At 46.0% G+C, this 12,053-nt stretch overlaps 1 protein-coding gene across 1 annotated transcript; it reads left to right on the forward strand.

The window, feature by feature from the left end:
- The first annotated feature begins 1,354 nt into the window (after positions 1-1,354).
- Positions 1,355-12,030, forward strand: LOC149340142 (uncharacterized). The gene is made up of 5 exons (XM_089550668.1): positions 1,355-1,391; positions 5,626-5,761; positions 8,020-8,165; positions 10,878-11,001; positions 11,716-12,030. The coding sequence occupies exons 1-5, from the start codon at positions 1,355-1,357 to the stop codon at positions 11,960-11,962; spliced, it is 690 nt and encodes a 229-aa protein (XP_089406794.1). The 3' UTR covers positions 11,963-12,030.
- The last annotated feature ends 23 nt before the right edge of the window (positions 12,031-12,053 follow it).

The following is a 12,053-nucleotide window of genomic DNA, read 5'->3' on the forward strand; positions in this document are numbered from 1 at the left end:
TTGAGCAGCGGAGGGAGTGTAGTGTGAATATTTCGCTACCGATGATTAAACACGGTATCAGCAGTGTTACCGCTCCTCTTTGCTCCGCATGTGCCATCTGCGGGTATGACGCGACTATAACCCACATTCTTTGTGACTTCCCTGCCTACAGCGCCGAAAGGCAGTCTCTCAGCCGTGCGCTGGAGCGTCTAGATCCACGCCCACTGACAGAAATGAAGATTCTCGGCCACTGGCCGCGGCGATCGTCGGCGGTGAAGGCCTCAAAGGCACTGCTTTGCTTCTTATGAACTTTGGCCTGCATGATAGGCTGTGACTTTAGCGAACGCTGACTATTCATAGTGACTTCAATTTTCTGCTACTCTCTTTTCTCTTTCCTTTTTTTTTAACCCCTCACTCCTTTCCCCTCGTGTAGGGTAGCAAACCGATTATTCTTCCGGTTAACCTCCCAACCTTTCCTCCTCCTCCTCTTTTCCCTCCGTGGTTCCAGTGGGTATGGCTAAATACTTCTCACTGAAACCCACCAATCAAAATAACTGTCTATAATTTGCTCTCTCGTAAAACGTGCTTGCCGTTCGTTTTTCTTGAATGGTAGCAGGCGCAGCCGGCAACGACACGGACAAGAAGAAGAATGCCCACAAAATGCGGCCTCTTATGAATACTGTCAACATCATCATCATCAGCCTGACTACGCCCACCGCAGTGCAAAGGCCTCTCCCATGTCTCTCCAATTAACCCTGGAGAGACATTGGAGGGTACTCCATGAACTTCGATATGGTGTTCTGCATGGTAAAGTGTAAATAAAGTACGATGCGGTAGGAAGGCAATCAACCGAGTGGGTGCCGACCCAGGCTAGTCGATTTTTTTTTTCCGCGAGGACAGGAATTTGGGTTCCTGTAGAAATGACCGCAGCAAATGAAAACTCAGAAACTGCTTGTCTCTTCTGAAAAAAAAAAAAAACACAAGAACAGCAGGAGAAAGAAAACTTGCTACGAAGAATCGCAATTCAAAGATGTTAAGCCTAATGCGCGAACGTTACAATCCATTAGCCGCGAAGTTGTACCAAAGGTTTCTGCGCCGCGTTCGCTTCGTGCGCGCTGTACGTACGTGTTCATGAAGACCGCAGCAGTAGCGTACCAGTACACTGCCGGTTCCTGTGCACGTATCGTCTTCTCTGGAGTGTCGGTTTGCGAGGCGACGTCGTCAGTGCTGCGGCAGCTCATCTCGACAGTTCCTGCCAGAACGTGCTGCATCGCGGGCACTGTCATCTGCCGCTAACATCGACACGGAACCTGATTTTGCTTTCTGCATAAGACAAAAGTTGGCTGCAGAGAAGTGGCTCACTAAGAGTTGAAGCATGACCAACTACCTCATCGTGCTTCTGGGGGCATTAGGTAAGTTACAACATTCCTCATACCAGAATCGTGTCTATGATGCACAGAATTGAACGTCCTGTACATCAAAGCTTTAGTATACAAGAGCAGCGATAACAGTCTACCGAACTAGGGCAAAAGACAAGACAATTAATTATTCGCCGTTAATCACCGGATTTGCAGTAATGACAGCAGCTAATTAGAGTTCCTTTCTTTCTTGAAACGCAGCGAGCACAAATGAATTGCTTGGGTTTCAGAGTGTGCGAAGCAGAGTGAAGATTTGAAGAACTTCCTCAATGTTTACTTTAAAAAAATGAGTGGCACAGCGCGAAATACACGAAAGACAAAGGTAGAAAATTACACAGACGAGCGCTCGGCTGTGTCGTACTCAACTTTCGCGTTTCATGTGTGTCGCGCCTCATTATCTACAATAAGCTACTATTACCAACTCGCCGAGCTATACATCCTTCTTCAGTGAAAAGATAAAGTATATTAGGTGTGGACAGGCACCGAAAGCCAACTCTCACGTCACCTGTTCGACAAAAAAAGAAAGAAAACATTATGATTATAACCTTGAAGAGCCATTTGGCCTGCGAAATTAAGGAGATCAAATTTCGGTGTTCTCTAAAGTAAGCACGCTCGCCATATTATTATGGCACGATGATAAGGACATCTTATTAGAGCAGAGCTACGCATTATGAAAAAAATAGGCGTCACTTGTTCCAGCTTTTCAGATACGATATATTAAGGGTGCACTAAGCCCAGCTTGAAGCTGGTCTCTATCGATTGATTACCGTGTTCTAATGCGAAATAGGCAGCTTTCGCGGGCAATATAGTTTTGAAAACTATATAAAAAAACAAAAAATCAAAGGCAAATATCGCCGCGACACAGTGTTTTCGCAATGTATCTGCAATGGCGTCAAGTGTACTTTTTTTTGAGGATCTCTGAGGCTAGACCGCACTGCCAAGCAGCTCTCGTCAGCGATCACGGAGTCTCTGAGCCGCTCGACATGTGAATAAATCCCGCATCGGGAAAAAGAACCTAACCTGTTCCCTCAACCACTCCGCCCGCTTCCGATATCTTAACGTTACACCTATCCTTTTTCTTTCCATAGCTCGCTGCGTTGTCCTTAATTTAAGCTGAATCCTCTTCGTTAGCCTCCCCGTTTCTGCCCCATAGGTGAGTATCGGTAAGATATAGATTTTGTATATTTTTCTCTTGAGGGATATTGGTAAACTGCCATTCATGATCTGAGAGAACCTGCCACATGCGCTCCACCACAGCTGGTACTAGTTAGTAACTAGTACTAATGTCTCAATGGCCTTTTCGGTATAAATGCCTTTAAGTAAAATGCCTTAGAATGGAGGTCTTTAAGAAAGACCACACGGCATACCAGTGTATATAAAGCGCCGCTTCAACCAAGCCACCCCGTCACTTCTGGCTTTCCCTTCCGGTTTAACTGACGTCACGTCTGGTTTCACTTCCGGTTCGATGACGTCACTTCCGGTCTCCGGGATCATGGTGGTGTCGCAATGAATTTTCATGACCACTTTTGCGGTTAACGACGGATTTCGTTGCTGATGAGTCATGTAAGGCTTTCGTCTAAAAAAAAACAAGAATGTTTTGATATCTTAGGGTGTCACTAAAGGAGCTCCGACAGGCACCACGAAGCTCAGTGGAAAATTCACCCTGTTATCTTTTACTGACCGAAAGAATCAACAGATATCTCACAGAAATACTCTACGCCTTTAGTTAGGGCTCCTATTTTTGTTTCTTTGGATGACAACTGACTGTGCTTGCACACCGTGTCAAGTGCTGAGTCACGAGCTGTGTGACCCATAATCTAAAAATTTCTACATTGTCAAAGCACACCACGCAAGTTACTACTGATTACCACTCCCAGCGATTTCATGTTCAACGCACCTTTTCAATTATTCCCCGCGATCGCTCTGTACTAGTGGTGACGCTAACCTTTGTGTGCCGGAAGTTGCTGAAGGATTATTATTATTACACAGGGAGCTTGTTCTAGGAGGACATCCGCCAGACACACACGCTAAGGTCGTGAACAACTCGCAGCGCCCCTGGCGGACATGCGCTCACCTCCTACCGCCGACCACGCGTTCCCCACGCTGGCCATGCCAGCTCCTCACTCATAATCAGGGACCACCACGTGCGCGCTGGGTATGCACGTAAGAAAAAAAAAATTGACTTTGAAGAAAGGACAGGCGCAGCAACTGTCTCACTTTTCGGACAGCTCAGCTGTTCCCCGAAAAAAGGGATAAATAAGGGACTGTAAGGAAGCAGGGAGTAAGAGATGGCGCAGTGGAGGGCTCCGGATTAATATAAACCACAACACACGGGCGTCCTCAGCATTTCGCTTCCACGGAAACGCGGCCGCAGCGGCCGGGATTTCATTGGGTGTCTTCGGGCTCACCAGCCTTACGCTTAACCAGTGAGCCACCGCGCCAGGTAGGTTACGGAACGAGTCCCTGCCCACAGCCTAACGCGGAAAAAAAATTGGTTTTGAGGAAAGGAAATGACGCAACAACTGTTTCACTTCTCACTGGGCACGTTAGCCGTGCTGGGAGGGAGGCGATGGAGGTGGGAGCCAAAGAGGTGCCGTAGTGGAGGGCTGCGGAATAATTTTGTCAACCCGGTGATCTGACACTGACATCGCACTGCAGCCAGAGCGTTTTGCGTTTTGCCTCGATGGTGGTGGTGGTGACAACATTTATTAAAAAAAATCGCTGTGGCTTAGCTTGGTTAAGCCCGGTAATTGCGAAAGCAATATCCGTACGTACGCCATGGTACAACTGGTAGTGTAGCTGGTGGTGGTGCTTGTGGTTAGACTTGTGGTGATGCATCGGTTATATAATCCAATCCAATCCAAACCAATCGAATCCAATCCCATGCAATCCCATCCAATCCACTCCATTCCACTCCACTCTAATGTAATGTAATCTATTCTAATGTAATCTAATCCAATCCATTCCAATTCAATCTAATCCAATTCAATCCACTCCAATCCAATCTACTGCGATCCAATCCAATGCAATCAAATCCAATCGAATTCAATCCAATCCACTCCGATCCAATCCACTCATATGGCATGCAATGCAATCCAATGTAGTCTAATGTAATCTAATCCAGTCCAGTCCTATCCAGTCCAATCCAATGTAATGTAATCCAATCTAATCTAATGTAATGCAATCAAGGTGAAATGAAGGTCAATGTGGTCACTGCCGCGGCACGATGGTGGTCACCGGCCGCGGCACGCAACGGCGTGAAAGTGCAAGTAGTATTGCTTTCGCAATAAAAAGGGACAGGAGGATGTTTGGATCAGCCCTTAAGGGACTGACGGCCTAGCTTGATCTAGAGTCCTCCGGCTCAGTAGCCGAGCCGAACGCACTTTCCACCGCGATGTGCGTCGCGCGCAGGAGGAGCGGCCGGCGGTAGCTTCTTAGCGACTGAGGGCACGACATTGAGGAATGTACTGGAGAAGGGTAGTTCACGGTGTTTGGAATACGCAGAGGCCTAAGGAAGGGTCGATGAAAGTTGACGCTGCCATAGAGCACATGGCGGAGGTGATGATATCTATTATTATTATTTATTTATACGTACTGCCGCACCTATATGGTAGCATTGCACGCAGGAGTGGGGAAAACAAATCAATGAAATTATTACACAAACAACAAAACAATAAAAACAAAATTGGCGTATGTTGCAGCACAAGAAGTGAATATAGAATGGTAATGTAGATTATATCGAAGTTGCAGCAACATGAAATAAATTATAACAGTACGCGGTAAAAATGACAAATATATATGATCACGTGGCATTAATTTCTGTTACAAATATATATGATCACGTGGCATAATTTCTGTTGGGAACACGTTTAATGGGAGAGACCTTATCATTCCAGGGATTAAGTTATCGACGCGGCAATGATTAGAACAGTCGCTAATAATTAGTCAGGCGGCGATCGTATAAGGAGCGTCGCGTGGCATCGACGTCACTTCATCGCCTCCTGCCATGGACATTGGTGGGTCTCACGGGGCTGCTGCGCAGCGCACTCTGACCTTGGACGCCATGCCATCGTTGAGTTTAACGATATACGCCGCAGGACACCGTGGAGTTTTCGTCTCTATAAACGCTTGATTTGTCGTTCATATCCCTCTTCGTCGTGAACGAGGCGTTTTAAATGTTCGTGCTTCCTTTTCTTTTTCTTCTCTCGCCCACAACGCGGTCCTCTAGCGCTGGCGGGTTTCGTAAGCGGCGATGCGTGCGAGGCGGAAAATGTGGACCGCTGCGTGAAGGGGGTCTACGACAGCTCCCAGGGTGACCCCGCCTTCCTGCCACTCAGCGCCGAGCAACTGACACACTTCTGCACGTGCGTATATGACATCCTCGCTGCTCCCACTTGCAGCTCATCCCCACATTTGTAACGACGCGCAGCAAAACGCGTGTCAGACCCAGTTTTAACATCGCAGTGGTACGACGTATAGTCGCCGGTCTCGCAAGAGGGGCAAGAATGGAACCGCTGTAAAGTTGTTGAGGGACATGCCACGCGTGAAAAATAATTACTACAGTATATACAGGGCGTTTCACCCAAGACTTTACACGACTTTTGTTGCGAAAGCAACACTACGCGAGTCCCCGAGCCATTTGGCGGAGCTGAGGAAAGGCCATACTGCGCATGCGCGAGAAGCAGTGACGTCACACGGCGCACAGCTGGCGCGCCGCCGCCGTCGCTGCGCGGGTGACTCAGAGGTGCCGCCGCCGCGCTCGCCAGTTGCGCATGCGCAGTAGCGGCGCATAGCTAGTGTGCCGGGGCCGCCGCCGTTGCCGCGCGCTCTCCATCGCCTCTCTCTCTCCTCGTTGCTTTCCCTCCAGGTTTAACCAGAGCTAAACCACTGCCAATTTTTAACAAAAAATTCGTCCTTTGAGTTAGAAGAACGCTTTTTTTCGGCATATCATTTCCAACGGTGTAGTACATCAGAATACAGCTAAGACGTCCTGCTTAACTAACATTCATTTTTAATATTACCGTTAAGCGACTTAATTATTGAGAGTCGTGTAGCCCACCATAAGCAATATCCATATCAGTTTTTAGAATCAGATCAGTTTAGAATTTCGACAACGTGGTTGCGCTGGGCGCTGTTGCCCGACAAGTTTTGGCTATTTCGAATAGGTAAGTGCACTGGAGAGGTTGCTTTGCCTGCAAGCTTCTCGCAAGCGCATGCATTTTGGCGCCATATAGCCAGAATTTGTTCGGCAGCAGAGTCGAGGCGAACCGCATTTTTGATTTCTAGAAACTGACATGGATATTACTCATGGTGGGCTAGCTAACTATTCAGTATTAGCTCACCAGCCCGCTAGTTAGAACGCAGTAGCTGTGTTTTGTTGCACTATACCGCTGGCAGTATTATGCCGAAAAAAGCACTCTTCAAACTAAAAAAGCCTATTTTTAAAAATTTGTAAACTCTTTGGTGAAACATCCTGTATCTGTATCCAAACATTTGGAAAAAACAGCGCGAAGAAGAAAGATGCCGCAAAAAATGAATAGATAAAGCACTGGTTATCGGCAAAAGCTTTATCAGCAATGCACAGAAATAATCATCAAGAAAGTGCATGCATGCTCACGTTCCAGGTGTTGGTTATTTTTTATTTGTTAGCTTTCGTATTTTCATATATTTTCATGTGTTTCCAATAAAACTTCAGTTGAGAGTCATTGAAGGCCCGATGCTTTATCGCTGTGCCTTTGCATGTGGCGGTGTTTTACCAGCATACGACACCGGTTCGCCCAGTTGTCGGTGTTGCTAAAACACATAGTCAAAGGCTCCAGCGAATTTCGTCTGATTACGTTTCAGTTGAAATGGGATAAACGATGTTTCTGAACCCTTAGGCATGTGAAACAAGGCGATAGACGAGAAACATGCACAGGTTCCCTTTTCCTTCTTTCTTATTTCATAAGAGGCCAAGAATGGAGCCTCTATAAAGTCTGCAACAGGCATACTGTGAAATTGGTTGCTAGAGCGCTTCATCCCAATAAGAGTTTTGCTAATATGCATCATGGCTTTACCGTTAGTGACTGCATGTAATATCTTTAACAGCGGCTGCTTTTTATTGGTTTTCACTGACTGGAATCCTTCCCTGGTAAAGCTGGCAGACATTCTATGCTAGTTTTGGACAGAAGGGTTGTCGCGCTTAGAGCTATAGCACTGGAAATTGCACCACTCTGCAGAAGAGAAATTCACTGCACCGTTAAAAACGCTCCCGAAGCGGGGCACTCCTCTAAAGAGTCGGTAGCTGTTGATGCCTTAAAGCAATATCTCCGAAGAGTAGTAGAGAGCTTTGGAATTGTTTGCAAAGCACACAACCAAAGCTGTCTCCATATGTGTAGTGTCGTGATGTTTTTGGAGAGCTCCAGGCAATCTGAAATTCTAACGAACATGCAAAACAGGTTTTCTCACGTCTTAGAGTGAATGAACATACAAGTACCAGAGGATCGTTACATCACGAGGCCGGGCAAAAGTTCCGGTCGCGTGCTTAGTGCCTTTGGTTGTGCCCTGATAAACTTTAAGAAGGCCATTCTGATTAAATTTGGAGAGACTGATATGTTGTGGCGCGTCTTCTTCGCCGTTTCAGGAGAGTAGTCGAGGCGAGAGGCTGCATTATGCGGGAGTCGGAGGGGTGTCCTGATAAAGCGAGGTCCTTCCTGGAAGCCACCATGGAAGGTCTGAAAGTCGCCTACGAAGACCTCTGCAAGAAACACAATTTGGAAAAGCACGCGGGTACGTCCTTTCTGCGTCACGTGACAATGGTTCTTGACGAACCGATCAAGACAGCCGCTTTGCTCGCAGTCTTTGTGTTCGGGATCGCCAGCGCCATAGCGGCTTTTGTAGTGACGTGGATGAAAAAGGCAGGACCATTGGGAAAGCTTACATAAAATTTTGGCTAATAAAGTTTCCAGATCGACTTTGCATAAGATATCTCTGTTTTCTTGGACTCACTTATGAAAAATTGTGAAGTGAAAAAATAGCTTCAAATAACTCAGTCAACTCATTGATTTAATTGCTAAATCTATTTTCCTGTAATTTTGCCAGGTAAAACAAAAATTTTTCTTAACCCGTCGATAATAGGCAACAGAAATAAGTTGGCAATTACCCCAAGATCTAACAGAAGGTATTTTTTTGTCGTAGCTTATAAATGAATAGCACACAGCGCTCTTTAGTTACCCAGTTTAGGAGCGCATGTTTCTTTCAACGCCAGTTCACTGGGTCACAGGTATGTATGCGCCCTTACTCCAGTTGATGAGAGCACCTTTGCTAGATAATCTGATAAAGTGTCCCGGTAAATGTCTTTAATAAAAAGCCTGCGGTCCCCTCTATGGACTCAGCTTCGCTTGAGCAACGTAATGAATTCAAATAAACGCCTATTTTAAAACTATATACACGCTCCATCGCATGAAAATAAATCGGAGTAAGCATTTGCTGCTTGATTGCCCATGCTGTTCGGTGCTGATCACTTGAAGGAAAAAGCCAACAAAGAAAGTTCACGGGAAGACAAGAAGGGCAAAATTTATCCCGTTGTTTGTTGAAGGGACACTGGGGAAGGATAGAAGTTGGCCCGTATTGATATGGTGTCGCGTTATAGTCATAAAAAAAATCATTCCCGCTGAAAACGGAGTTTTTGAGAGAAAATACCAAAAAAGTAAATACACATATCGCCATCACCGGCTGATTTCGCAAGTAAAATGCATGCGTCGACACCAATCTTTGGGCGCGAATCACAGAGGCTGCGCTACGCCTCCATTCACTTCAAAACGACAGCGACAAGCCCTCTTCGGTAAAGACTTCATCAGTTTGGAACGACTGGCAGGAAGATTTTTAAAATTCATTAATTCCAATATTCTTGCCGATAAAGGCTTCTTTTGCTGTCGTACAAGCGTCATGTTAGCCAGAAAGAGCTGGGAAATCAATTTTTACTGACAATTCCTCAAGTTATCCGCAGTTTTTTCTTTGCGAGTGCTGGGCTGCACTGATTGAAGTACCTAATCACTTCAAATCAGCCGTAATCACTATTGCGGGTTTAATATCCAAGCACATCAAAGGGCAAGGTGCAGTAGGGCAAGCCCGCTGAAGCACATGCTGGAAGGAGGTGTTTAAAATGATCAAACTCGATGCGGTATGCTGAGTTGTTTGTACAGTTATAAAAGCGAGGAAGTGCATTCAGGGTAGCGTTAGGTCACAGATGAAAGTGAAAAAACTACAGTTCGGCGCTTTTAAAACGCGTTATACTATCACTATCTCAAGAGCATTCTGATATCTTGGGCGCAAATTTGCTGCCAGTTCTTAATATTTACCTGCTCAAAACAAATTAAATGTGGTGTGTTTAACAGAAACACTTTAAATTTAAGACCGCTTTATTAGAATTTTAAACGTCGAGTTAAGGTAAGACATATTGAAATATGAAAAAAAAGCAGACACGGAATATGAATTCCTCTTCCAAAAACCAAAGCTGCTGATCGATCACGCTGTGGTAAACTCATAGCTGTTAAGCAGCTTAGATATTGTGTTAAGTTCACGGAGCTTGTAATCAGAGGATATCTTGAAAATGCATGCCGGCTAACGTTTACATATGCTTTTTTTATGCAAAATAAATAGGGTGGTTCTTCCACGGACTCTATGCACGGCTAAAAGAAGGCGCATGTTTTGCATGCTTGTAGATTATTTTCTAGAAAGGGGTTTTCATCACCGGGATGAAATTGCGGCAGATGCAGACCTCCAACGGGCGTGCGCTTTAACTGCAGAGTTAAGGAAAGATTTAGATGCGGCGAGATAATTCAGTTAACGAACCTTGATGGGACAGCTTTCGATCCATTTAAAACTTTTGGATTGTCGTGTTGCGGGTTTTACGCTAGGCTTATTAAGCCTAGTGGTAAAAAGCTTCGTTAAGCGTTGTTTTCTTTTTGAAAAAAAAAATAATTTATTTAGCCTTGCCTTTCGATGACCGCTGAATGTTCGCTGTACACATATTGGCGACTGTCGGGTACGGTTGGTTTGGTTTGTGGGTTTTAACGTGCCATTGCGACATAGGCCATGGGGGATGCCGTAGTGGAGGGTCCACGGATAATTTCGACCACCTGGGGTTCTTTACCGTGCACTGACATCGCACAGTACACGGGTCTAGCATTTCGCCTCCATCGAAACGCAACTGCCGCGGACCGGATCGAAATAGCGTCTTTGGGGTCAGCAGCCGAGCATCACAACCACCGAGCTACCGCGGCGGCTCAGGGTTTATTTTGTGACTTATTTTATGAAAAGTTTGTGATGTTATTTATTGTTATTTTTTTTTTGTTTTGCACACCTGCAGTACTATACTACACAGGAGTCTGTCAGGTGAGGTGCACCTTTGATTACTGCAGTGCTTTTGATACGAATCAGTAATGGCTTCTGTTAAAGTGCTATACAAATGAGTTCAACAAGCGCCTCTCTTGCTCGCAGTGTACTTCCGCAACGCGCAGTGCGTACAGAAGAACCCAGCAAGGCAGTGCATGTACTTGTACATCAACCAACTTGACTCGATCGCTGGATCCAACTCAACGGCCAAGATGCAGATGGCGTGTTGGTGGGTCAATTTTAGAATCTTCGCTTTTAAATTTTTTATAAGTGTTGACGCCCTGCTAGCCTTTGAAAACATCAGTCTTCCTAAACAGCCGAAACCCTGGGACGAACCAGCTATTATGTCCTGTTAACCTCACAGCCATTCCTTTTTTCCCACCCTGTAGAAAACCAGAGGTGGAAGGCAATAATGAAAGAAGAAACGCATCCAGAATTAATCCGGAACCCGTCAAGAATAATTTACGTCAAGACCAGCAAGCTAGAAAATAAATCTTGAAACTTTGCTCTCCTCATTCCTCAAGATTAAGGGCTTTGGCTCGTTAAGTTCTGCGCAGACGGATGATTTTTTGCCAGCATTTCGAAACGCCGCATTGAAACGCATTAGAAGAAAGCAGTTATTCGAATTTCGGAAGTGTAGTACATGAAGAATAGATGGATAGGTTACTTCACGCAGTTTTTGTACCCTATACAAGACAGAATAAGCGAGAAAAAGTAGACAGTTACCAGTTTCGTATATATGAGCATTAACTCATTGCAGCTATCGCGTTCACGTCATACCCTTCAGGCGGAGATCAAGTGCCGCTCCATTTTTTTTTTTCGAAATAATTTCCATTGCTACAGTAGTTCAAATTCGTTTAGGATAGCCGGCCACTCTGTGGTAGTGCCCACACCTGTGGTGTTGGTTGTTTAAAATAAGCGTACCTTACCCTCTCCCCGACAGCAACATGCAGTTCTACTCGCTGTGCGCCCGCGCCTCCATCACCAAGGCGTGCGGTGAGAGCGCCGCCGACATGGTCATGGACCTCATCAACGGCATGGCTCAGGCGCCGATCCTGGCCAGCTGTGGCCACAACATTCCCGGATCCGAGAGGTGCCGCAACGCGCCCTACATCACCGTCGACCGGGATAGGGTGCCCAAGGGCACCGCGCTTTCGAGGCAGCTGAAGATCATTCTCGAGGAGTCGTGAGCCAGAGCAGCAGTAAAAGTGGGGCGCCCCGCCCGCGTTGAAGACTTCCTCCTACACCGCTGCAGTGGCATTACGTTGTTTCGCCTTTTTT

This window comes from Amblyomma mixtum, chromosome 6, assembly GCF_055824585.1.
Source record: "Amblyomma mixtum isolate Tamu chromosome 6, ASM5582458v1, whole genome shotgun sequence".
Classification (NCBI taxonomy): domain Eukaryota; kingdom Metazoa; phylum Arthropoda; class Arachnida; order Ixodida; family Ixodidae; genus Amblyomma; species Amblyomma mixtum.

Excerpts from the sequence above, each read along its gene's own strand:
- LOC149340142 (XM_089550668.1), top strand. The coding sequence starts at position 1,355 with ATGACCAACTACCTCATCGTGCTTCTGGGGGCATTAG. Across the intron at positions 5,762-8,019 it reads CAACTGACACACTTCTGCAC|GAGAGTAGTCGAGGCGAGAG; the intron begins GTGCGTATATGA and ends TCGCCGTTTCAG. Across the intron at positions 11,002-11,715 it reads AAGATGCAGATGGCGTGTTG|CAACATGCAGTTCTACTCGC; the intron begins GTGGGTCAATTT and ends TCTCCCCGACAG.